The sequence below is a fragment of the Megalops cyprinoides genome, chromosome 13 (genome assembly GCF_013368585.1).
Source record: "Megalops cyprinoides isolate fMegCyp1 chromosome 13, fMegCyp1.pri, whole genome shotgun sequence".
NCBI lineage: Eukaryota > Metazoa > Chordata > Actinopteri > Elopiformes > Megalopidae > Megalops > Megalops cyprinoides.
The window spans coordinates 16,565,595-16,593,540 of NC_050595.1; the positions used below are offsets into that span (position 1 = coordinate 16,565,595).

Below are 27,946 nucleotides of genomic sequence, written 5' to 3' on the forward strand. Positions count from 1 at the left end.
ATCAAGCCTGTTGGAATACACATTCTGGGGAAGAATGCTGTAATTTCTTACAATATAAACAGCATGTAACCAGCTTCATTGATCCTGATGATGTCAAATCATTGCAGTTAGTAAGGTTTTTTGTCCATAACTTGCTCTGTTTAAAATTATGTTTTGCTGAAAGAGGAATCCAGCTCTTAACTGACATGGGTAAGCACTCTGCTACATTCTAGGACCACTAGAGAGATGATTAAGTCAATGAAAGGCATATTTTATACTATGAAATTACAGTGTCTGTCCCCTCTACACCCCATGTTTTAGCTCCTGTTGTATTAATTATTGTACAGCAATTTTACAACTGTAAAGCAGTTGTTGAATGTTGTTGAAAAGAAATGGATTTATGACACATGACCAGTACAAACAGATACTGATAGATCTGTACTGTTGTCGAAAATGGCAATATCGTCTATAATGGGGACAATATGTTGAAAATATATGGATAAATGTATGCTGTGTATGCTTGATGCACTGCTGCAGACCCACCTCTTCATACTGGACCTCAGTCCCCCTTCCCAAGAATTATATCATTCCTCTTTTGTGAACTGTTACACAGGGTAATCTTCCTATAGAGCGTGTGGCAGCTGTCTGTTCAGAACTGGGTAGTTATTGCGTAAAACATAAAGATAAAATTAACATTATTTAAGAGGAATTTTTTGTGGGACTTTTATTTTCGACCAAAAGTTGTAACCCAGAAATCTAAGTGTTGATTATTGTTGCTGTATTGACCTAGCTACAACCATACATAGCCTGTACCCTAACTTCCGTTAATAACCCATACAGTCAAGATTATGTCAAAATACATATAAAATGTGGTTGAATATGGTTTACCCTTACTGTACAATATCCCTCTCAAAAATGTGTCAAGATGTGTAAATGTTCAGTGAACATTAAAATGAACAAAACCACTAAAAACATGTAATATCCATAGTATCAATATCACATGTCTGTGATACCTGTGACAAACACCCAGACTTAAGCACATATTTCTTTATCAGGAAAGGATACTTTTGACTTGTGGACCAAAAGGACAGGAACTCAGGTAGAGTTTCACTTCAAGTTCAAAAGTTTTTTTTTTAGGCTATAGCTTTGATGAATCAATTCTGATGAATTTAAAATTCTGATGAATTAAAAATCAATTAAAATTGACCTTTGTAACATTACTTGAACATTTTTTAACATTATTTCACTTGTTTTATATCCTTTTACCCATATTTCTTTCAATAAAAACTGCTACTATGTTAACATTGTCTAGCTAGCAAAAGTTTTATTCCTATACAACATCTGTACAGGGGCCAACTGGTTAAAGTCCTTAGAATAGTGTAAAGCATGCACATTTGAAGTACTGTGTGTTCATAGCTATGAGGGTGCATTCCTACTTTCCTCTTCTCATGTAGTAGTTTGGATGTCAGTACTTCTCGTATTTACTCAGTAACTGCAATAATGGTTGTAAAAGTAGATGATATATAGAGTAGACCTTGAATGAAGACAGGCACATTAGGCATTGTTTGCAAAGAAAATGGTCATAGCCATCAGCTGGTCACTTTTACTGTTGTCTGAGCTGCATATGCAGTATGTCTACTAATCAACTCCTGAAGCAGAAACAATATACAGTGTGTGTGTGTGTGTGTGTGTGTGTGTATATATATATATATATATATAGATATATATATGTATACCTTAAATATGTAAGGTATTTAAGGTTTTTAGCATTGTGTTTTAGTCCATCTGTCTTACATTCATGGAAACTGATGCTGAAATACTTGAAGCCTTTAAGGCCACAATTACCAGTGTATGTGAGAACGATGCATCTCATAACATATGATGAATCAGTCCATTGGCTAAAAGCCTGACATTATTTTCCTTTCTTGTCATTATTCTTGTAATTATTCCTGTAATCAATTCAGTGACAGGTAATGCACACAGATGTATATTAAACAGTTACAATTAGTGAAGCTCATGTCTTCAGAGAGATATTGGCCTATATTTCTCCACAATAACTGCAAAATCATATATATATATATATATATATATATATATATATATATATATATATAGTTGATAGATAGATAGATAGATAATATAACATAGATATAATATAACATAGATATGACTACCAAATAAATGTATTAAAGTGAAAATTATATACATTGCATTATGTATAATTTCATTTACAGTTATATTACATACATACAGGCTTATTTTTTCTAAGAAGCCCAAACAGAAATATGTCTTACAGAAAGATTTTTAAAATGAATGAAGTACAGTTGAAATTACAAAGGCAATGGGAAGCTAACTGTCTTAAATAACACTGCTTAGTAATACAAGTATTTAGCCAAGCCATCCCTTTACAAAAAGAATATTCTTTTACATCATATAGTAGTAATTAAATAACAGAAATGCTCTATTAGTCTCTCCCTTAAAATAACATTTAAATGTTAACTTTTTAAAATGTGCTACCTGGATTGAAAAATGTTGTTAAAAGCTGACCACTGCCTATGAGAAGTGATACACAAGCAGAATTAAGATAAAAATAAACGTTTCACTGTACACAGTAGTTTAAATGAGATATAAAAACAAAGATGTAATATTTGTGCAGATAATTCCAGGATTTTAACAAATAAAGTATGTGTTATGAACTGAAGAACAGAAATTGCATTCTTACACTGGTTGATGTAGATGGAGCAGACTTGGCTGCTTCAGACTTAACATTTTGTACAACAGCCATTGCTTGAGAGAGCCACAGTTGCCAAACCAGTGACACCAACTCCTGTCAGGTAGAATAATGGGAGGGTTAATGAACAACCACTACCCACATATGTCTGAAAAAGTATAATTTGTTTTTAAATCTTTTGCAGATATTTCAAAAATACTGAAAAGCCCATCGGAATCAGGTGTAGGTGTTTTCAAGTACTCAGGTTTTCTGATATGTAACTTTGAAATACAATGATCGTTATTTTGTCTAAGACAAATTTGAAATTCCTCTTTTCACACTGCAATTTGCAATGTATGCATGGGGTGAACCAGTTAAATATTGAAAGCAAAAGATTGGAAAATGAGACAAGACTGTGTGATAGAGCTAAGAGTGACAACAGACAGCTGAGACCTCTGCACAAGGTAACCTTTGAGCCTCATAAACCTCTGTGATATAACACTGACTGCATGGGGTTGTAGCACTTTGTTTCTGAATATAAGCATTGGAACGTGTGGTACACCACTGATTCTTCCACACTGTTCAACCCTCTCACCCTGCTGACACACGCAGGTAACGTTTCGTTTTTATGTTATTCAAACCAAAAAGTCTTTAGAATATTATACCGTATTTACCTTAAAGAAGATAAACTGTTAATGCTAAATAGGAGTAAAATCAACAACTAATTTCATCAAGTGAATCTTAAGGACTGCATTGTGATTATCACAACTTTTATGTTGAAGAAAAGTCTTTCTTCAAACTTCTGTCAGTTTTTGCATTAATATTGTCAGTCAAAACAGTGTTGGCAAATTGTATTTTAACAGAACTGAATCTAAAGATAACAAAATTGTAAATGGTAACGGTAAATATAATTATATAGTGTGCTTCCCATAAATGTCAATAGTTATAAATACATCTTGGAAATTATAATCTGGTGTATTTTGCTGTTATTGTTCACAGAACCAATTAGAAATGAAGAGCATTTCACATGAACCAGACGTATTGGAGAGTGTCAAGGGGATCTCTTTTGTAAGTATAAAGCCTCTTACGCCACTGATTTCACCTGTTCCCTACATAAGCTTTCCCCTCATCATGGCTGATGTTTTTCTCCACATGAAGAAAAAGAGAACAGAGAGCAGCTTGTGGACAACTGAGTCCAGCACCATGTGTCCGGAGGACCTACCATCCTTGGATCCACCAGGATACCACAAGTACCACGCCAGCTGTCAGAACATGATTCCATTCCGCCTTGCGTCAGGGTTAGTGGAAAATTGTTTTGTTTGTTCATTTATTTTTGCCTAACATCACCGAACCTCTCTGGAGGATCATTTTATAATGGAAATTTTGGTACAGATGATTCATCATCTAATTCATCTTTAGTTATGAAACTCACTTAAATCTAAATGTCTGATGAAATACTCATCAAAATATTCCTGAACACTGCTTTCATGAGTCTATAGAGTTTTGGAGATCTTGTTCACATTTTTCAGAAAGGGATGATCTTGTGTTGCCCTGGGATGTCTGGATATTTTGCATAATGGACATTTGGGTAATGGCCTTTAATTTCCTGTCAATTTTCCTGTGAAGCTTTAGTTAGTTAAAATTAATGAAAATTATGGTGAAGTATGTCAAACTGGATATCTTGGGAATGTAATAGCTGGTTATTTTCAACTATATGATTAAGATGGGTGATGCTGGATTATTTCCAGATGAGAAAAAGGTTTCCTTGAAAGAATATAGTCAGGATTGAACCAGATTGGTATCAGTTTATTACATTGATGGCTGCATGTCAGAAGTGAATTGCCAGACAGTGAAGGTTGTGGATACAGAGCAGTTAAAATACTGAAGCTTAATTGCTTTGCCTCTTGAATGTGATAGGTCAGTCAGATTGCTAAAGCTGCGTTTTGTGTATTTTGTAATTGTGTTGCCAAAAAAACTATAAAAGACATTTGCTAGAGCTAGACCTGCCATGTGGTTTTGAAGTGTTGTTAAGTGTTGTTTTGTTTAATTCTGAGTTTTATTTTCCATTCACTTAAAGTCTTGTCACTTCCTGAAAATCAATTGTAATTTGAGTGCACTGATGTCATTGACTTCACATTGACATTGACTTTATGAAGTATATTAGTATATTATGAATTATATTAGGATTCTTCCCATCAAGGATCAGGAGTGTTTCCACAATCTCTTTTATTGATTTAAATGCTGAAATTAATTCTGAAAATATTTTCTGGGTTTGGGGATAGTTGGATTCCCAAGTATGTACATCCTGATTCTGACCGCTTAAAAGATGATTATGTCCTGAGTCCAGTCAGCCCAGTTATAGTCTCTGAGGAAGCGAACCATGCGCAATGAAGGCTGAGTTCATGATGTAATGCCGCTTACAGTTTTCAGATACATGTTAGTTTTGGCTTAGTTTGGCTCATTGTTGTTAATGTTTTGGAAAAGATAATGAATAATAAAGTTGGCAAGATGCAACATTGACTTCAGAATGGTCTAAATCTTTGTGATGCGTGGCCATTGGTTATTATACAGGCAAACAGTGATTTATATAAACTTTGAAACCAAATGATGAATGACTCTAGTTTGGAGATATGCCACGAAAAATATGAAACTTTTTGCTGATTTTGATCAATATTATAAAAGATTCTATGTCCAAACCATGGTCACTACAACCCAAAGAGTTTGTGGCGTTTGCAAATAAATATACAAATGAGCTAATTCATTCCACCTTGGGACAATCATTCTCAACTTTGGCATGTAAAGAGGCTGGACATATCAGAATACAAATATCAGTGAAATATTACATTTTTAATGTTGAAAAATAGCCCTAACGAAGTGCTGCTTGAAATGACATAATATTTGGTATGTAGAACAATTGGAGCAATTGGCCTATGGTGTAATTTGTGACATCTACATTGTGAAGGAAAAGTTTTCATATCTAATGTAGCCTTGCTCTTGCTTGGCCATGGTCATTGGTCATAAATAAGAATATTTATTATTCTTACTATTTATAGCATTGTTGGTATGTTGTGGACAGTGTGGTGCTCTGTGCATCAGATTGGGTACACTACGTATAATACATTTTTCATCTCATGTAAACTGGATAATATTCCTTTCTGGTCATAATTTTTTCAGGTCAAATCCTATGGATGATGCTGGATTCTTCTCCTTTACATCATACTCATGGATGACTCCAATGATGTGGAAGTTGTTCAGAAACAAACTTGACAGAAGTAGTTTATTTCTGTCACCTCATGATGGTGCCAATACAAATGGAAATAGGTGAGAAGATTTGTTAATTTCTCACAGAACATGTGACAACATGTAAGCTTTTAGGATCTGATGACTCTGTATTTGCCCTTTCTGACTTCCCAGGTTGCAGAGGCTTTGGGAAGAGGAGGTAGCCAGGGAGGGTATTGAGAGAGCTTCCCTGGCACGAGTTGTCTTTCGTTTTCAGAAGACAAGACTATTTTTTGCATTCTTTGTTTCCATCTTATTCACCGTTGCAGTTTTCATAGGACCGGTATGTTTAGTTGTGTTTCTTTTTGAACAATTTAATGGACACGTTTAAGAATCTGCTTTAATCTGATGTCCATATTAATTATGTTGTATTTACACAACAACCTGTTTTCACTGATATTTAAAAACAGTGCCAAGTTGTGAGGGGAAACTTAATGTTGTAAATTCTCTCTGATTTGCAGTCTGTGTTGGTTTACGAAATTCTGAGCTACATTGAAACCCCTGAAACGTCCACACTTGAATATGGAATTGGCCTCTGTGTTGCCCTTTTTATCTCCGAATTCTGCAAAGCCTTCTTCATTTCATTGATGTGGGCAATTAATTTACGAACAGCCATCAGAGTCAAGAGTGCTTTTTCCATGTTAGCGTTTCAGAAGATCATCTCTCTTAGAGCGCTCAACAGCATCTCTGTGGGAGAGGTAAGCCATTTACTGTATTTCACATAATATTTAGATTCACTCAAGCTCTTCTAATTTCCAAGGTTTATTTCTGCTTACATTCTTATGGATAAAACTGGCGTTGTCCTGTCACAGTTAAATGAATGCATCAAACTGCATCGATGAGAATTCCTAGTCATTATCTTGTAGAGTGTAATATGTACATGTATTCTAGTACAAGCAGAATAATGAAGCAGCTGTGGAAATCACATGTGATATGTACCAAGTCTCTAGGCAAAAGTTTTTTACACCGGCTGTAAGAAGATCCTAGCTCCAGTACTGACGTTAAACCCAGCACACAGGAAACGCTATTACTAGATGGGTTAGGCCACATAAAATTTTTAACCATGGGTGTGGAGAGGGCTGGATGTCATAAAGTTTGCTTGTTAGGGAGGTTTATATGTACAGTATATTCTGCTTATGGTCATTTTCTGAACAAGTTGTCCACATGTACCCTGAAATACACCCACTGCTAATATTCCTGTATGTATGGTATTCAGAGCGTAGTCTAATAAGTAGCATGAATATAATAATCCCTACAAAGCAGTGTCTTTCAACCCTACAGGACACTGAAAAGAGAAGTGAGCTGTCACTAGAAAATATGACCTATCGTTCATCAAATATGTTTGCGCTTAACAAACTTTAGGCTCTGTGACACACTGGGCCAACTGTGAGCTGCTGAAATGATATGAAGGAGATATGGCTATCCTCTGTGGAACTTTTAGTGTGGAAAATAGTTGAAGGTGGCTTGCATGTGCATCAGACGATTGCAATCACTAAGTCGTACATTCCTGTGCAAGTTCAGAGGTTGTTACAGTGAGGTGAACCTAATGTACAATTGATTATTGCAGATCATTTTGATGAAAAAAATGCTAATCGTTTTTATAGATTTTAGAAATAAATTTATCAAGGTGTATCCACTTCAGAGAACCTCACATTTACAATGAAGGCTGACAGACCTACCCTAAAAAAGTATGCCCTTTATTGTTTGCCTTTTTTTGGAATTGGCAATTATATATTAGCTTCATCATGAGCACTAGAGCAAGATGATTGAAATTCTCTGATACACTTGCACACCACCAATGGCAATACAAGTCACACAGTGCACCATATTGAAGTGGGCATTCATTGGAGGACAGACCCTACTGCGCTGATATCACCAAGCACCTGACAAATCACAAGATGTCTGAGAATGGTGAGGGAAGAAGGTGCTGGCTGACCTACCCGCCCATATCCCCAGAACAAAACCAGTTTGTTCTGCTGCTGTACTTTCCTGGTCATTGTCAACAGATAACACAGCCAGCTTCAAACCCTAGCTATAGGGCTGAGCCTGCACCCCACACCAGTACCCTGGAGGCTAAGCCACTGAAGAGCCAGTTAGACATTTTTGACTGATTCCCAGCTCTGTGTTCATCACTTTACTTCTATTGTAAAACTGCATTATAACAAATAAAAGTTGACTGATTGATTAGTGTTACATTTCTGCAGAGAAAATCTTCTGCCATCTGCCATCATGTAATCCCCTAAAACTGTTACACAGTCACATAATGCTGTGATTTTGGTAGTAGTAGTAGTTTTCATTATGTGAGTTATTAAAGGCAGCAGAAAAAGCAACAGTCTCTTTTTTGTTTCACAGGTGATCAATGTCCTTACCAGTGATGGATATCGGATGTTTGAGGCTGTGGTGTTTGGCACCTTCCTCCTCTGTATACCTTTCTTGTTGCTCATGTGCATTGTGTATGCCTGCTATATCCTGGGATATACAGCACTAATTGGCGTAGCTGTATATCTGGTTTTCATTCCTATACAGGTTTGGCTTTTGAATATTAAACTTCTTTCAATCAAAAGTTCCATTAATTTCCTATTAATGTTTAACCTTTAGGATTTGTTTGAGCTTATATTTTTAACATCATGATATTTTCACAAATTAATGGGCCCAACTGTAATTGTGCAAGAATATGTCAGCGTGATTTTTTTTTTTTTTGTAATTTTGTGTCAAAAAAGTCTGCGAAGTGCCTGCTATGCTGGGGGCAGTGATATTCACACAGCAGTTGGCAGTCCTGCATTTGTGTTTGTTCTAGCAGAAAGCCTGGTGCAGTATCTACAGTTCATCTCCTGTCATTGACTTAGTGCTCTGTGCTCTTTGCAGTCTGCACAAAAAGAAAAGAGGGAGACAAAAGGGAGAAACAGGTCTCTGGCCCGAATAGTTCCTAATGTTGATACTTTCCACTGACTCTAACTTTTTTCCTCTATCCTGCATGATGACATGACACAGCTGTGGCAGTTAGCAGTTTCCAGCAGCTATCGCTCTAATTCAGCAACAGACAGCTACTGCAATGACCCTAGCACTTGATGGGCCATTTTCTTCCTATTCTATGTGAAAGGTGGTCATTCCCTATGATGTGATGTGATATAATTAAAATGTTGTTTTATTTTCATTAGTCTAACTGAAGTAATGGAGAACCTAACTGCTGCCACTGAAACCAACATAAACATTTCCCTCCATGCACACCAGCAACATTACAAACAATTAAAATATACAAATGCCTATACATACAAATGGCTCATTCTCTCTTGCCTTTCTCCATTCTGAGATCTTGAGACTGTTGATATAGTATACCATAGCTATAATGCCACTGCATTCGAATGTAACGCGGTAATAATGTTGTTCTTGGAGCAATACTCCATCAGACCCTCCGCATACCAGGCACTCATTAAAAACTCTTAGCACCAGGTTTTTTTGCTCTGCAGAAATACCACGATGACCAATGCACACTGCATTTGCACCATTGCATTTGTACCATTACAAGTTGGGGCCAATGAGTTTATCACACTGTGAAAAAAGCAGAAAAACACGGTATTTTAGTAAGTTTAAGAAGTTTTTCCATAGATCTGTACAACATAACTGTTTCAATGCTGTTCTGTTTTTTTTTTTTTTTTTTTGCATGTTTTTACAATGAGCTTTTATGTGTTTTCTATTTCAAGTTTGCAATGGCCAGACTGATCAATGTGTTCAGGAGGAAAGCCATAGCTGTAACAGACAATCGTGTTCGCACCATGAATGAGGTTCTCACCTGCATCAAACTTATCAAAATGTACGCGTGGGAAAATTCATTTGAGAAGAAAATCACTGGTACGTGATATGACAATGGTGTAGGCTTTAACCACTGAAATTTTTCAAGGATTGCTCAGAGAACAAGGACCACATTCATTAAGTGTCTGAGAATTAGTCCTGCTAAAAGCAGTTTTAGGAGTAAAAAAAGTCCTGCCTCACTGTGGGTAATGGCAGTTATTAATGAAGTTTTCTACTACTCTCAGGCAAATTGATCTCAGTTGATTTTTATGGAATTTTAAGTGACTAAAATGAATGGTAGTGATGACATTTTTCACAGTTTGTCCCATATGGTGAGAAAATGCCCCAAATGCAATTGTTGAAAGCAGTAGTGTTATTAGTGGCTAACTAAAATTTGTGAACATGATCAAGCAACTCATAAATGTGCATAGATACTAGCAATTATCTGAAACTGTTTTTGTTGATAAATGTTTGTCAAGTCTATATTGTTTTATTATCAATTATCAATTTCCCCTCAGGTTAATAGGATATGGCATTTGCTGAATTCATTACTGGAGTGTACTTTTTCAAATGCCCAATTCCTTTGTTCACAACACCATCTATGATCTTGACAATTGATAAATGGATGAGCATTTATGGCTTTGATATACAGCCATATATTGCCATAAATACTGAAATGCAACATAAAAAAATTGAGCTATGCACCTGCAAAAGGTTATGGGAATGGACTGATCAGCCATGGTTTTGGAGGTATCTCTTATCACTGAATATGGGCCCAAGTTTTAGTTTTCACTTTCAAACTGATTCACGAATTCAAACATTTATTCAGCTAGTGCTTATTGACAGATTATGTGTGCATATTTAGTAATGACTAGCTTATTTGTGTGGATTGTCTTAGGTCTGTGTTGAAATGCATTAATTGCAAACTTTACTGGAATTCACTGGTAAATGTTCACTGACAAATGTATAATGTAAATCACAGTTGCAGAATTGGTGTATCTGTTTTTCCCAGATATAAGAAAAAATGAGAAACTACTGTTGGAAAAAGCTGGATATGTTCAGAGTGTGAACTCCTCCATAACAACCCTCATCCCTACACTTGCTACAATTCTCACTTTCGTCACCCACACAGCAGTGAGGCTTCCCCTGAGTTCTTCAGCTGTAAGTGACTATTTATCTTATAATATAATTAAATATAACATCTCATTTATATAATTGTATTTCCACGACACTGATACCATCACTTGTTGACCAGTGCTGAGTGAATAATTTCTTGTTGTATTTTGTAGGCCTTTACCATCATTGCTATTTTCAATTCCATGAGATTCTCTCTGGGCCTCCTTCCTTTTTCAGTCAAAGGCTTAGCAGAAGCAAAAGTGGCCTTAGCCCGTTTGAAGGTGGGAGTCATGTTCTGTAATTATTTTTAACTTTAAATATATGCTTTACCTCTCACTGAGATCATTATTTGCTCCAGAAATCCCCAATATGGGTTTTCTGTGAACCCACATTATTAGTACTAAATGAATAAACCTTGGTTTTTAGCAAATCAATTACAAGTTTTAAGAAATTGATATTGATTGATTGATTAATTGATTGATTGATTCATTCATTCATTCATTCATTCATTCATTGATTCATTCATTGATTGATTGATTGATTGATTCATTCATTCATTTTTTTTTTTCTGCTCGCATTTATGTATGTTCAGAGAATCCTCCTTATTGAGAGCCCAGATCGTTATGTCACTCTACAAACTGGGTCCCCCAATGCCTTGGTTATGAAGATGGCCTCATTTTCTTGGGAAAAGCCTGAGAGTAGTCTACACACTTCAAAAGACATGACCACTCCGTCTGGGGTGGGAAATCAGTTCAAAGGAGGGAAAGGAGACCAACAGAATCAAAATGGAATACATACTCCTAGCAAAGCTCAGAGTAAAGCAGCACTGAAAAACATCACCTTCAAATTACCCAAGGTACATCTTTGAATATTAGTGTACTGGAAAGTCTTAAATATATTTTGTGTACTTTAGAAAAAGGTGTATATTAGTAACATTCTTCTAGAAGGTGGAGTTTTTTTATAATGAATAGTGCTATTTCAAACTATGCTTCCTAGATTTCACAGCGTGTTCAGCTTTCATGTACGCATTCCATTTCCTTAGTTATGCACTCATCCATTTTGGCAAAAAACGACACCTATTGTTTTTTTGGTTTCTTTAGGGAAGACTGCTTGGGATTTGTGGGAATGTAGGGAGTGGAAAAACATCATTAATATCAAGCATTCTAGAACAAGTAAGTTCATATTATTTTACATGTATATTATTGTTTTGAAATCATATTAAAATCATGTATTTGTACTGTTTAGTCTAATGTGCTAGACCTCTTGAGGTCCACAGTACATTTGTACACATAGCATACAGATGATTGACAACTGGTTGTGTTTAAATTTCATAATGGCTTTAATCAAATATTGGTATCATTTGAAATTTATAGCTACTACAATAGTGAAATACATAATATGTGAGAACCTAAAATATAATTTATCACTGTGAAATTTTCACCCTCACTTAGATGCATCTACTTCAGGGATCTGTGACAGCTGATGGGTCATTTGCCTATGTTTCCCAACAAGCTTGGATTTTCCATGGAACTGTTCGGGATAACATTCTTATGGGAGAAATGTTTGACCAAATCAGGTACTATTGTGAATTTGAGTAAAAGCCCCTTTCATTCATAATGTATAATACTGCAACATTTTGATGAGCATGTTTTAAGAAGTGTATTGTTTTGTAAGGTATTGCAGTGTTTCCAAACCCTAGTACTGGAGGCACACTATTTATGCTTGCAGTTGTGATTTCTTAGCAAATTAATCTGTTATTATGTCTCATTATAATTATGTAATGCAATGCCTTAATAATGCTATTGAAAGGGATACGACCATTTTTTTGGGGTGAAAGGCAGGTGTCCTTAACAATACACACTACAAGCTAGTATAGGATTAATGATTCTAAAACAGGGCTGCATAAAAGGAAAGAAAGAGCAAAAAAAAGGGTAAGGTTGATGACTTCCAGTTTTTGAAGATGTCATATTGAATAGCTCTTTAATTAGGTAGATCGTTAGCTACTCAGGTCAAGTGCATAATGTTAGCTAGCAAGCAAATTATTATCTAGCTAGCTCTTAATAAAATACAAATGTCTCACCAGGTAGTTAACCCCACCCACAATAAATGTATTGCGTATTGATTCATTCAGCACTTGTGGGCATTTACAGTCAATGACATTACTTTTTCTTCCATTTTTAGTTTCAGAGATTTATATAGGTATGTCTTAATTTAACTGACATTTGCAGAATCTTGGTGCACATCCACTACCCCAAAAGACATCATGCAATACAAGGTGATTTATTGGTTCACACTCTGCTATGAAGCCAAAGCAAGCTTGTCAGTAATGGTTAGTAACTACACAGTACTATGATGATTTCCAAGCATTGATTCAAGAGAACAGAGGTTCACTCACTCACAGAACTGCAGACCTCTTTCATGTTCGTTACATGTAGTCCACAGTTTTTTCCACTACCTACTTTCCATTTCCTCACTTTTTAGAATGAATTAAACTTCAGGTTGAGAATAATTTCTTTGAATTACCCTTATTATCGTATACAGTTCTGAAGAATATACAGTAAGTGTTAGAAGTACTGTTTAACTTTTCTCCAACTTGATATTAGTTCACCTAAAACTGAAAACCTTTCCAGTTTATCTCAAATGTGATTACATGTGGTCACTGGACCCCAGTGGCTCCACTACATCAGTACTGCAAATCAGATTAGGATTATTACAAAAAAGATTGGAGGGAATTGGATACACCTTTGTAAGGATTTAGGGAGTCAGATCTCGCAATTTCGTCTACATTCATGCACCCTTTTTTGATACTTCTTTACTTCACACCTTATATGCAATTAAGCTGTTTTCCTCCTTATCTCCTGTATTCAGCTCCATGTATTAAATCTCTTTAATCTGATAAAAAATAATGCCAAAGCTCTCATTTACCATTAAAACTAACTCCCTCTAATTGTATGTTTTATGCTTCTCGTATTCCAGCAAAGGTATCTGAACATATTACCATTATTATATTTTTAACCTCCCACCTTCATCCCCACTTCTGATCACACTGTGCCACTTCTCACAACATTATTTACTTCATTTGAGATGCCCTCTCTGCTATTATGAGGAATATCCCTGACATCTATCATCTGAATAGCATTGATGCTCCTGTGTTAACCATAAACCCAGTAAGTGGAAGCCGTGATTACATCACTATTGTAGGGTAGGATGCATGGTGATTTATTCCTATAGAATTAAGACTGCATACACAGATGGCTTTTAACTAATCTATTATTTTTGCATACATCACTTCAATGTGGAAAAAGGGTCTGAGAAAGTGTCACATTGGCTGAATGTTATCTGTTTGCTGCCCTTGAGATAACAAACATAAAAACTTTGAAACACTTCAAGCCCATGGATACATTAACCCAGTGCTCACATTCAAACAGTTCGAAAAGAGGGACATGAGATATGTTATGCCTTATATGAATGTTTTCTAAATGGTTGCTGTTCTTTCAAGACACCTTTAAAATGCTTACCTCAATAACTTTATGTACATCATTACAAAGCAAAGTTATCAGTCTAAGTGCTGAAATTCTGATTACTTTTAACACATGATCAGCTGCGTGAATGTAGCATTATAATTGTATCTGATATGTGTAATAGTGCTTATTGCTTTTAGTTGTTTCAGGAGAATCTGAGCCTTTGTCACGATTAGTTAGCAGAGTTGCTTCACTCACTGAAATATATTCACTGTGTCTGAAATTTTAAAACCACTTTCCTCAGCCTTAGTATTTTCCCATTCTCTGTGCAACTTTTATTTATTTGAAAATATGTGTTCTTTCATAGGTATGACAGAGTTCTTCAAGCTTGCAATCTGAAACCTGACTTGAAAATTCTTCCCTATGGTGATATGACAGAGGTTTGCATTTTTATTATGTAAACATACATTTAGAGAATACAGATTTTTTTCCACTGAACTTGTTACACATTACTACTTATATACTAATGGTTTGTTTTGCAGACCGCTTTTCAAAAAGGTCTTATGCATGCTTGCTTCAGAGGGAACTTAGGTTCCCCTGTTGTCTTTAATAGAAACATTTCTCTTTGAATACAAATGGGGGCAAATTGCTTCAGTTTAAAATGTGGGTTGCATTTAGATTGCAACCATGCCCACTCCTCCTTGTTTGAATAAAGGATTGTGGACCTGTGTTCTCATGAGGCATGAATGTATTTTTCACAGCTCTCAGTTTTGAAAAGAAATTGAGGGAGAACATAATTTGTTTGTTTGTGTGACAAGGAATAACACTCTTTCTCTAAATTTCACTGTTTCTCTAAATGTATCTATTATGCTAAATTTCTTTTCAAATTGAGAACATGTAAATACACAAAGAAACAAAAAAAATCAATCATACTAGGTTGCAATATACATTTCCTCTAGTATTACATACATGATAAATAGATGGTCAATAGTTACAGTGATCACCTTTTCCCTTGACCAGCCTAGCTATTTCCTTCTTGATTTACCAAGGGGCAGTCATTGCTTACAAACATTGTTTCAGGATCTCATCTTCAATTAGCTGAGGGTAGTACTCTATGTCACTGCATTGAGTTAATTATTGCAGAATTAACCTTGATGCTGGATATGGTATTATAAAAAAACAACCAGTTTAATTCAAGTACAAGTAAAAAAATTCAACTCCAGAATGGCATAGTTTAGTATTATCCTTCTTTGAAAGTACAAATGACACTGAGGTACCACCTCTGCATTCAAAGGCAATGCTGAATGCACCTTGATACATGTGAGAATGCCCTTAATGTCTTTTTTATAGAATTGAGACAGTACAAATATATAAGAAACATTTGTCCGATGGCCAAATATCAATTACAGTAGCAAGACCTTTGACCATTATTTATTTGTTTTGCTCAAAGATTGGGGAAAGAGGCTTAAACCTGTCTGGTGGGCAGAAGCAGAGGATCAGCCTTGCCAGAGCTGTGTATTCCAACAAAGACATCTTTCTACTGGATGACCCTCTCTCAGCTGTTGACGCCCACGTGGGGAAACATATCTTTACGGAATGCATCAAGGAGGAGCTGAGAGGGAAGTCTATCATTCTGGTGACTCATCAACTGCAGGTACAGGTCATTTGACCTTACATGCTGTACAGTACAGGCGAGTTGCAAAGGCTTTCTGGCTGGATTTTCTGCTTGTCATTGTCACTGAGTTGGCTTGTTTTTCCACTTAGCTAAGCACACTGGCAGGCTGCTGTCATGGAAGCAAACATAACATGACCACTCATGCTGGATACTTAGCTAATGTTTGCATTAGGTCATAGGCCAAGTACACAACTTGGGTATATCTTGTTGAATAAAGTGTTCCATTGGAAATGTATAAAGCATTAAACTCATAGATTTTTCAGGGCAGTGTAAGCAAGATTGTTGATGTTCTGGCAAAGATTCTTTTGACAAAGATCACTTTGACACAGAGTACTCTTACTCAGCTCTCTGACCTCAGGGTGGAGTGCTGTCCCTATTAGTGTTGTGTACAAATGACAAGTGAGGCAACATGATAACAGAAAGCCATTTTCATGCTTTTATACTGGAGCTCACTGCTCCCCATCCATAGCTAAAATTTATCTGCAAAATGGGCATGCACATTTCCCCTTAGTAATTATATATGTAGCATCAACTGTCTTAATCTGTCTTCATTCAGAACTGGTGCCACACATGTAGATTGTTTGTTTCAGTTTCATTTAACTATCCTATGTATTGAAAGCCAAGTGCTGTGTATATCAAGTGGTTAAGGGTGATTTTAATTTTCACCTGTTTTCCATCATAAAGACTCATCAAACCCACCTCCACAGAAAAGAATTGTCTGGCCAAAAGGGTTATCAGGGTTAAGAGATCTAGGGTTAGGGTGAGGGTTATAATTAGGGCTTATTTTAGCTAAGAACATTTTATATATGATAAATGTAGCATAATGATATAAGTCTTCATCTCCCTCTCCTCATTTTTTCCAGTACCTGGAGTTTTGTGATGAGGTGCTGTTACTTGAGAACGGGGAAATCAAAGAGATGGGAACGCACAACGATTTGATGAAATCCAAAGGCCGATATGCATACCTCATTAATAACTACCATTTGGAACAGTCCAATGTAAGATCAGTTTTTGTACTCAACAGATTCAGAGTAGTGTGTCCAAGCATTGTGTTTTTTTTTTTTTTTTACGATTATTTAAGGGTTTTAATCTCAGAGGATGTTTGTGCTTTTATGAGCCTGCATTTAAGTTCATTGCAAAAAAAAAAGAAACTATCATTTATGTGTTGTGCTGTAGACTAAATATAGTAATAGAGAAAGGGGTACATAATGTTGTGTATCTTCCGTTAGAATGATCAACATGAGGAAGACTCTGACATAAAAACCAAGCCTAATGAAGTGAATGGAAAGTTCTCAAATGGAATACAAAATCCAGGTAAGTAATATTGTATTAATACACCTTCATTGCTTTGTATTGTATTAAAAGTCTGTTTTTTTTTTTTTTTAAATTCAATTCAATTCTCCTCCAGCATTCGATATGTCAGATGAGATCAATCCACCAGATGAGCCAACGAAGGAATCAAGTGTTCATAGCACAAAAGGTATTCTTAATTATCATGAATTACAATGCCAAGATGTAAAACACTAATTTGACGTATGGATCAAAATGAGGAGGAAACTGTGATAGATCATTGGAAATGTTTTGCAGCTTCCCCGCTCAAAGTGCTCACTCATTGTTGACTACTTTAAAGTGATGAGTAGCCTCAGGATTAGTTTAGAGGAAAATATTGCTGCCTCGTATTCCAAGAGTTATGTTTTTTATGAACAGATTCAAAAGATCAGCTTGTTAAACAAGAGTCCAGCCAAGAAGGCTCAGTAACATGGAAGACCTATCATCAGTACTGTAAAGCTGCTGGAGGTGGGTAACATCCAGAAATCTTTCACAAAGTATTGGGAAAATCACTGGGGAAATCACATAATTATAACTGTTCTTTTTTTGTAGGGTATATATTGCTGCTGCTGATTGCACTGATGTTCATCCTACTAGTTGGGACAACTGCTTTCAGTAACTGGTGGCTCAGTTTTTGGCTTGAACAAGGATCTGGGGTAATCTGAATTTTGAACTGAACAAGTATTTCATTTCAATTACTTGTTACCTTCAAATGTACATAATATGAATAACATACACTGGGGTATATCATGAGGGATTATGATTAATCAGTAATGAAATATACATTCACATGTACGTATAGTCTATGCATGGAATATATTGGCTAATTATTCATTGTCATCAACATCAGTTATATCTGTTTCACTACAAACATGTCAAAAGTAAATAAATAAAAATGTCTTTCGTCTTCTTAATAAATTCCTAATGTATAAAATCCCATTTTCTCACAACAGCAAAGAAATTCTTCAAATTCAACTGCAGACAGTGGCAACATTTCAGAGAATCCAGAACTTTATTTCTACCAGATGATATATGGCTTGACCATTGTAGCAATGATTGTGCTCAGTGTCGTCAAAGGATACTCCTTCACCAAAATCACTTTGCACGCATCGTCCAAACTCCATGACTCCATGTTCAAAAAGGTAAGCACATGACATTTGATGGCATAAAATAAACCAGTATAATTGTAATTCATATAAGAGAAATACTGTACCACAACAGTTTAAATAAAATTTGTTTTTTCTTGCCTTTTGCTTCTCACTTGGCCTCATAGATTCAGCTATGACGTTTTGTAGCTATTGGCAAAGATAGGCAACCTAGAGTGAAATACAGCACGATATATTTACTTAATCATTGTGTCCAAGTTGAAAAATGTGCCTAAAATTTACTACATAGAAATAATGGGTCACATCATAATTAAGATCTTTTATTTGGGAGAAACATTTCTGTGTATTGTCACCTTTTAGGCTTTGTAATAATTTATCATGTCCTTGAAAGTTTGAATTTTTAATCTTTCTGGTGAAGAATTGATTCTTTAATTTGAAATATGGTTGCGCATTAAGTAATACAAGAATGCAATGTATAAGTTGTTCATATTCCTTTAGTTCTGGCTTTTTTGCCATTGGGGTGTGGTTGGAAATAGGGGGTTGGATTGGTAGGATAGAAGTGCTGAGTTAAGGTCAACAATGATGCAGATGTCAGGAGAAGCTGGAATGTTATTGCCCAGGGATTGAGATAATGTGGTGATGGTCCTATGACGGATTATCTTGACAGGTGACCAGTCCCATAGACAGTCCCAAGACAAGGTTTAATGACAAAACCAGGCCATTCAGCCCATTATCTTGCCTATACTCTAGAGTGCATCTAGACTAGAATGTCAGTTCTGCTCTTGAATGCTCTAACGGTCTCTGCTTAGACAAAGAATCCTATTAAGTTATTCCATGCATTTAAAAAATCACTGATTAGAACGCATTTGTGAAAACAGACTGTGTGACTTCACAGCATGTGTTAGAATTCTGAGCATTCTATCCATGGTAGCCACTGGGAAATCTTTCAATTGTTTTGTCAGTATTGACACAAAAAAGACACGTAACACAACCCCAGTTGTTTAAGTTTCCTAAGTGTAGCTGAAAAGCTATGAGATGACTTACACACTAATCAGATGGAATAAGATTGTTGTGTGGTTTATTGATCAACTACATCCATATGCAGTGCGTACAGGATATTGTTTCACTCAAAGAAATGCTTCTTGATGTTGTTTGTGCATCCATGTTTTATTCCTTCCCATAACCTTGTCATTGAATTGTTTTGCACAGCTCCTGATAATTACCAGGCTATAGTATAATTAGCCATGTGCTTGTGCTGATTACTCTGAGATTACTGAGATTGAAGTATGTTCACTGAGATCAAAGTGCTAGTGGTTCACATTGAAGACAACGACACAGTAGTTTTCTTCACTACAGTTTGCATGGTGAAGAAAAACTAGGCATTAATTATATGATTTAAGTGTCGTTTTGTACAAGCATTTTTATTTATTTTAGCTATAGCATCTCAATTATTGAGTTGAGACCCTTCTCTCTTTCAACAATTGCCAACTTATTAAAAATTTCCACAGTTAAACAGTATGATAAAGTGTGTACACACCTGCATGTAACTACTATGATTCAATTCTTAGTTTGCATAAACCTTTAGATTTGGCTTGTTGTGAGTTGCGAACTCTCCAGTGTTACCCAACTGAATGCTTGACATGTATTTGTATACATGATAAATACAAAAATTGGCCCAGAGTGTCACATTCTCATATTTCAATTACACATGTTAAAATTATTAATATAACATATAATCAAGAATACATTACTGGCAGGCCATGTTGTTTCTCTAATTTTGAAACTGAAACAAGAATAACTATGCAGGTTTAAGACAGAACCTTACAATAAAGAAAAAAGCAACTGCAATAGCTGTTCTCTTTCATGTGTGTGAGCTGTTTTTTGAAAGCATCTACAAACCTGCTCTACAGTTTGACTGAATTGAAACTTTTGAAACTAATTGAAATTTTATGCAATGATAACTTGACCATGGATTTTTTGAAATGGTGATGTAAAAGGGAAATCTCACCAGCTTTTTTGTGACTATTTGGCAATTTTATGATGCCTTGCATCTTGGAAAATTTATCCTACTCCTGCAGTCTAATTGTAGAGCTTATATGAGTGTTCAAGACCAGCCTTGAAAGGGCAAAATTACCTTTACAACATACAAAATTAATTTTTTATAAGAGTGAAAAGTGTAGTGATTTTCTGATGTGTTGAGGGCATAAATGTGAAGGGAAATTCTTTTCCTATGTTTCTGACCTATGGATTTTTCTTAATCATGTATCCAGTTATGTAATTAATGGTTCAGATTCAGTAACAAATGGGGCATATTTTGTACTTTAGGAAAGGGTTGTCTACTCTTAAGCTCTGACCTATCCTGTGCTGAAATTACATTTTTAAATTCACGGTCTAAGCAGCAGGACAATACTTTATTTTGACTGGAAATATACTAGTTGTCCTCTCTGAGTTGAAATTATGCTACCTTTTTAAGATCCTGAGCAGCCCGATGAGTTTCTTTGACACCACACCCATTGGCAGAATTGTCAACCGCTTCTCCAAGGACCAGGATGAAATTGATGCTGCCCTGCCCTTCAATATGGAGAACTTCCTCCAGTTCTGCCTAATGGTGACGTACATCGTTGGCACCATTTCAGCAGTGTTTCCCGCTCTCCTTATTGCTGTGGCAGCACTGGGACTCATATTCACTGCCATTCTGTAGTAAGTTGTCGCATATGATCTGTGTCTGAGTGTGTGTTTGAATAAAATCAGTACATTTCATATTGTGCTTTATAACATGTATATTATTTTAACCATATGAAACTTTTCTGTAGTGTTTTCCAAAGAAGTGTCAGAGAGATGAAAAGAATGGAGAATATTAGTAGGTCCCCGTGGATATCCCTCACAACATCAACAATTCAAGGACTCGGCACCATCCATGCCTACAACAAGAGAGAACAATATATAGAGCTGTAAGACATTTTAAACATGTTGTTACCCTGTTTTTATAGGATCGTACAGGCATAATTCGCATGTATACCTTGGAATGAATGACCAATATTCAGGTGTGCTTTTTCATGTTGCATTACTAATTTGATTTCAGGTTCAAGGAAATGAGTGATACAAATTCAAACCACTTTTTACTCTTTAACTGTGGGACCAGATGGCTCTCCTTCAGACTGGATTTCCTCTCTGCAGTAGTCACTCTATTTGTGGCATTATTTGTGGTCTTGGCCCCAGCCAGCATAAGCTCAGCAATGAAAGGGCTGGCTTTGTCCTACACTATTCAGGTACTACTACTATTACTATTACTATCACTACTACCACTACTACTACTACTACAACTACTACTAATAATAATAATAATAATATAAGTTTATTTATGAAAACCTTTTTTGTAACTTTTTTTGGAACTTTGGTAAAATTATACATATTTCAGCTGAGTGATCGTTGATCGATGGACTGTAAACAACCCTTAAGATCCAGGGAGAACACCCTCTGGTGGTGACTTATGTCATGTCATCAAAAAATGAAGACATGAAAACCAGCATACTTATAATGTGATGAAGAGCAATAAATAAACATTAAAACTCATAGCAATTTAACTGTGAAAGGCAGGTATAATTATGTCTGTTATCAGTCAACCAAAGTTTCTAGAAGTTCATGGTATGTGACCTTATGTTTGTGCTTTTGAGATATTGCTACTTCATTGTTATTTTTACTAATTTTTCTTCTCATTGCAGTTAACGGGGATGTTGCAGTATGTTGTGAGACTTTCAACAGAACTAGAAGCAAAATTCACCTCTGTGGAAAGGCTCCAGGAATATATTACTGTAAGATGTCATATTTTATATAAAGCCTCTTTCCACTTCAGTTCCATCATACACAATTAACCCATTTCTATGTTACAATTCCTGTGAAGAATACTATCAGGCCAAAAATGACTGAGTTATGATGCCTGATCAGACTCTTTTTTCAGTGGCAGCAAAAAAAACTCTAATCTACAACACAGAAGCTGGTCCTTCTACTTGTAATAACATGATTTCTGTACCCCAGGGTTGTGTCTCTGAAGCTCCCAGAAAGATTGAAGATGTGGATATCCCAGATGGTTGGCCCCTAAAAGGGTCCATCACGTTCCAGGACTATGGGATGAGATACAGAGAGAACACGCCCATTGTGCTGAACAGACTGAATCTGAAAATTGCACCAAAAGAAAAAATTGGCATTGTGGGAAGAACAGGATCTGGTAATTGTTTGTTTTATAAGCTGTCATCAAGCATGCATATGAAATGTAATCCTGAATTTGAAAGATACGATGCACATGTTTTTTATTAATCACAAAAAAAAATCTCTTAACATAAAAAATTGTGAACACTGGTCCAATGCTAGATAATACCATTATACATATGCAAACACTAAGTTTTATTTCTATAGCAGCAATGTGTTTTGGCATTAGCTTATATACTTGATGAAACAAGGAACTGATCTAGTTCACCTGGAGGAAGCAGTTTGAATTCAGACTGCCCTATTGCAAAAGCTAAGAAATCAGAAAACTTGTTCCCATTGGATCACAAAAAGTTGTCACAAGTTACCTGTATCTGTGCCACAACCACATCACATCTGAAAGATTTTTCACCAAAGCACAGAATTTTGTAATTCCTTTGTGATTGCTCTGTAAATGCACAAATAGACATATCTCATCAATAACCATGACAAAAATTATGTGTGGATCTAATATGAACTTGTTTCCGATTCTTTGCTGTTCTTTGAGGCATAACATTTGAAAGTAAGACAATAGTAGATGTGGGTCCCTGAACAAAGAAAGAAAAAGAAAATCTGAAAAATTTAAAAACTGAAGTGACCCATTTCCTGCAATACATTGACACTTACCGATCCTATCATTTTCCAATTAGACCAATGCAGATAATGTAATATTGTGCTAAATTTGAACATAACACAAATGTAATGAATACTTTTTGATTCTTTTCCTGAAATGGCCAATTCCTCAGAAGGTAAAAAGGGCCCTTATTTGTCATCTACAATCCGAAACTTATAGCAGCAGAACAATTTGGCTTTGTTGCATCAGGATGGATTAGATAGTTCAGAGAACAGTAAGGTTTCCTTGTCTCAGGCGATTCGTCAAGTGCCTGCTAGCTGCTTGCATGACATCAGTGGAGTAGCATCTATCCTCTAGTTGAAGCCTACTTAATTGTGCTGTGCAAAGGGACTTGTAGCATCAAAAAAAGCTGTTGGTTGCATGCAAGTGCACCAGAAGATTGCATTCATTTCACTCTAGTACTGCTACACATATGCAGAGGTTGTCATGGTGAGAAACCCTAATGTATAACTGGTCATTCTAAAAAACAGAGTTTCATAAATTTTTATTCTTATAGAATATTAATGAAACCCCAGTTACTGTCATCATATTTGGAGAGGCACAGCTGCTCTTATGGTGACCATGCCTTTGAGAATTTGGGAAAAAAAACTGTTTGTAATATTTATTTGTAATAATCATTCCCAGGGAAGTCTTCACTTATAGCAGCTCTGTTTCGGCTTGTGGAGCCAGCCAAAGGAAAAATCTTCATTGATGATGTGAACACCAGTTTGATTGGTTTGGAAGATCTACGCAGTAAACTGTCAGTTATACCTCAGGATCCAGTACTGTTTATTGGTTCAGTAAGGTAATGACTGTCAATGTGTATACCATTTTTTCGAATGTATTTCCAGTGATAATTTACTCAGATAGCTGTTTTAAAAGAGGCCAGATCTCATGCCATGTTCATTTACAAGCAGATGTCATATTCAAAGAATATTGATTAAAAAATTTCAAATATTGTTAATGTAGTTGTAGACTTGTGGTGGCTGTATATTGCATTACTGTTTGACATGGTAATACTGTAATGAATGATGCATTGAAAGTCTATGTCTGACTTGCTTCTCAAAGGTATATACTGATATACTGATTATCTTTCCTGCAGATATAATCTGGATCCTTTTAACAACTACAGTGATCAAGAGATCTGGCAAGCACTGGAGAGGACATACATGAAAGATTCTGTATGTTTAACTTCTGTACTGAGAAGTTTGATTTCAGCTTTTTTTATTTCTGCACCTAAATTTATCATTCAAAATATTTCCAACATTTTAGCTTTTAAGTTAATTTGCTAAATAAGTTTCAATTTGCTGACCTTGGTTGCAGGGTATTTACATAATTACTTTTCTTTTATAACAAACAAATCGCAAACCAGTATCAATGAAATTAAAGATGGCAGAGCTCAGGTCACATTGGTGTAATACTGGTGTAGTCAGTTCAGACTTCATAAGAAGGAGAAAGATTGCTGAAGTCCTGATTCATAAATGTAATTCAGTACAGTTGCTACTATTGAGCAGTTAGGTAAAAACTAAACAAGCCTTTACCCTTGTAATGCTCAATGTAAATGCAGCCATCCCACCATTAACTAGTTTAAAATATGCTTGGTCATTGTACCTCTTTAAACCACTGAATAATGTAGCTGAGATTAGAATGTCAGGGAACAGCTATACTCTTCTCTAAGAGGAAAGATCCATGTGACACAACCATACAATAAATAGGAAAAAGTGTTTAGTTGAAAATTGAATAAATGAGTAAATATGCAATAAACAATTACTAGTGTAATATAATCCAATAATAAATGAGAAAAGAAAATAATCAGACCCCTGTCATTGCAGGCCTGTTGCTGATCAGTGAATAAGTAACTTATGATGTACCAGCAGTTCTGGTGCCATATTGCTTTATAAAACTGATCTTAAGACATTAGTGAGACTTTAATGAACAGCGTTGGCAGTCATTGAAGCAGCCCCACATTAGCAGTCTGACCTTTTCATTGGCAAGTAGCAGTGGATATACAGACCTTTCTTAAGAAAGGCTCTGATAAACAAGAAATAGTCAGCCCAGCCTCACTGACAAGAAAGGCAGCAGCACCCAGTCGTAGCCTGGCTCAAATCATATCTTACAGACAGGATCCAGTTTATAAAGAAAATACCTCCTTCTTCTCTAGCTTAACACTGAAAAAACTGAGGTCATTTTTCTGTGGTGGCTTGCTGACACTTCTTAATAGACGTCACTTAAATAAGTACTGAACATAATTTGACCAGAGTTATTGACTATTAACTAATTAATTGAATGAAGCTGCTTAGGTTCTATCTATCATGGTTATCTCAAAACCTAGTTTCATTTAATGCAAATTTAAATGACACTAGAGTGTGAATAGCTTTGATGATTGCGAGCTAATTTATAATGCTTTGTCAGAGGCAGTTATGCTGTGTAATTTCTCTCATGGTCCCCAGAGGTGCTACATGACTAACCGCATTACATTCTAATCAGTGAATAATGTATGTGCTCCTAGTAGTAGAAATCTAGTAGTATATTTCCTGCAAGTTAATTCTAATGAAATGAAGTCGTATTCATGCTGGATCTGTGAGGATCATTTTAGAAATGATATGGTAGTCTGCTGTCCCCTCCATATTAGAACATATTAAATTAAGTTATGCAGTGCATCTATTAATAAGTACACCAAACCGAATAATCAAACTGTTTGCTAACATTTAATCTTTGATACTCCACACATAGTTGTAGAGTACAGTGGACATAGCTTGTGATGCCATATTTGTTGGATGTGTTGTGTTGTAACTGTAACATGCCAATATAGTACCATATTTATTATCTAATATTTTACAGTTAAACATATCATAGCAGATATTAATACTATCCTTCTTAATTAGGCGTTTTTCTACCAGGTGGCACAGATTGAGCAAAGGTACAGGTATATACCCTATAAAATGTATTCAGGGTTGGTTGGCTTGAATACTTTCACATACCAGTAGATGGCACTGTGGCGTAGAAGGGTTGAGCTATTTGACAGTGAAAAAAAAAAAATATATATATATATATATATATATATATATATATATATATATATATATATATATATATATATATAAAGCTGCACTCTTTTCAATTTAGTGTTCCAATTGTGTAAGAGATGTATGAAGGAATCAAGACATTTCCTCAATAGTCTGTTTTGGAAGACGATGCAAATATGTATCCTCATGCAGAAGAATTGTAATTTCGGAGCTACCTCCCAATTTATCATGGGAAGCAAAAATGCTTCTTGTCAGCAATTCCTAGACTCTCCAAGGAATATCTTCATATGGTTAAATCTTGACAATCTACATGGCCTGTACATGCTTCAGTCAATGAAAGAGGCTCATGCTAATCGGTTTAAAATTGGTAAACTTAAGGGATGCATTTTATGTAGACCTGCTTTAATAATTCACAGCCAGCAGCATAGGGTGTAATGTAGTAAAGATATGAAGAAGTATGAACATGTGATCCTGTTCTTCATGTAGATTTCCAAACTGCCAGAGAAGCTGGACTCTTCAGTGATAGAAAATGGGGAGAACTTCTCAGTGGGTGAAAGGCAACTCATTTGCATGGCCAGAGCCCTCCTCAGAAACTCAAAGGTGAAGCAAACCATCTGCATTGGACACCCGCCTTTTCATTTTGCATTGATTGATTGCCAAATTAGGACATTGTTTGTCTACAACAATGGCTTACAAAGTGGGTCTGAATTAAACATTTTCCCCTTCAGATAATATTACTGGATGAAGCCACCGCCTCCATAGATTCAGAGACAGACTCTCTGATTCAGCACACTATCCGGGAGGCCTTCCAGCACTGCACCATGCTGACCATCGCTCACCGCATCAACACTGTGCTTGAGTGTGACAAGATCCTTGTTATGGAAAATGGAAAGGTAGCCACATGATAGAATAATTGTGTTTCAGAGCAGTGAGAACAGGTCTGAATTGAGAAAATGGGCTATGTTCTCTGTTTCTGAATCACCTCAGTTTTGTTTTTTCAATGCACACCCAGCTTTGTAAGCAGATGCTCAATAGCAACATCTAGTTCGAATTGTCTGACTTTGACACCTTAAATGTATATCAAGTACTGCCAATTTTTTCTGAGGTTTCATAATTTGTGATGCTTATGTATATTTGGCTGTGTGTGCAATTAATTTGTTGTGTATAATTAACTGAGCTGAGTTGTGGCTCACCTCAAATCTTGGCTTTTCCTGTTTCATCCTGTAGGTTGCTGAGTTTGACAAACCGGAGATTCTGTTGCAGCAACCGGACTCTCTCTTTTCAGCACTTCTAACAGCAGCTAACAAAGTGAAGACATGAGTGAAGACTGAGCTGGAAGTGGAGCCAGTGTGGAGTTAGTCTTTCCAATAGGACACACACACAGAACCACCATGCGTATTGTAGCTACATACCTCTTAAATTCTCTCCAACTTAATTACGCAACACAATCCATGCCATACAGCTGCCATAGCTGCACACCTCCCTAGCACACGGACCTTAAAGATTGCTTTGATCTGAGAAGTTAGGTGAATGTTCTCCAGGCACATTGTGTCAAACTGCTACATTAAATTACATTGATCTTTGGACTGATGTGACTCAGGTCCTCTGTTAAACATAATGA

General features: G+C 35.9%; 1 protein-coding gene across 1 annotated transcript; it reads left to right on the forward strand.

Annotated features, from left to right (window-relative positions):
- Nucleotides 1-3,220: 3,220 nt before the first annotated feature.
- On the forward strand, nt 3,221-27,919 carry abcc12 (ATP-binding cassette, sub-family C (CFTR/MRP), member 12). Its single transcript, XM_036544088.1, has 31 exons — nt 3,221-3,301; nt 3,689-3,757; nt 3,848-3,987; nt 5,864-6,010; nt 6,104-6,251; nt 6,430-6,666; nt 8,321-8,494; nt 9,670-9,817; nt 10,770-10,918; nt 11,047-11,154; nt 11,466-11,729; nt 11,974-12,045; nt 12,325-12,449; nt 14,702-14,774; nt 15,785-15,988; nt 16,873-17,007; nt 17,239-17,323; nt 17,418-17,489; nt 17,717-17,806; nt 17,891-17,994; nt 18,292-18,480; nt 20,918-21,144; nt 21,258-21,395; nt 21,527-21,713; nt 22,167-22,256; nt 22,480-22,669; nt 23,945-24,104; nt 24,402-24,480; nt 26,812-26,925; nt 27,054-27,218; nt 27,553-27,919. The coding sequence occupies exons 2-31, from the start codon at nt 3,701-3,703 to the stop codon at nt 27,643-27,645; spliced, it is 4,164 nt and encodes a 1,387-aa protein (XP_036399981.1). The 5' UTR covers nt 3,221-3,301; nt 3,689-3,700; the 3' UTR covers nt 27,646-27,919.
- Nucleotides 27,920-27,946: the final 27 nt, after the last annotated feature.

Bases quoted from the DNA above. Each gene is read 5' to 3' on its own strand.
- abcc12 (XM_036544088.1), top strand. From the start codon at position 3,701: ATGAAGAGCATTTCACATGAACCAGACGTATTGGAGAGTGTCAAGGGG. The intron at 6,667-8,320 runs GTAAGCCATTTA...TTTGTTTCACAG, and splicing joins ACAGCATCTCTGTGGGAGAG to GTGATCAATGTCCTTACCAG. The intron at 21,714-22,166 runs GTACTACTACTA...TTCTCATTGCAG, and splicing joins CTTTGTCCTACACTATTCAG to TTAACGGGGATGTTGCAGTA.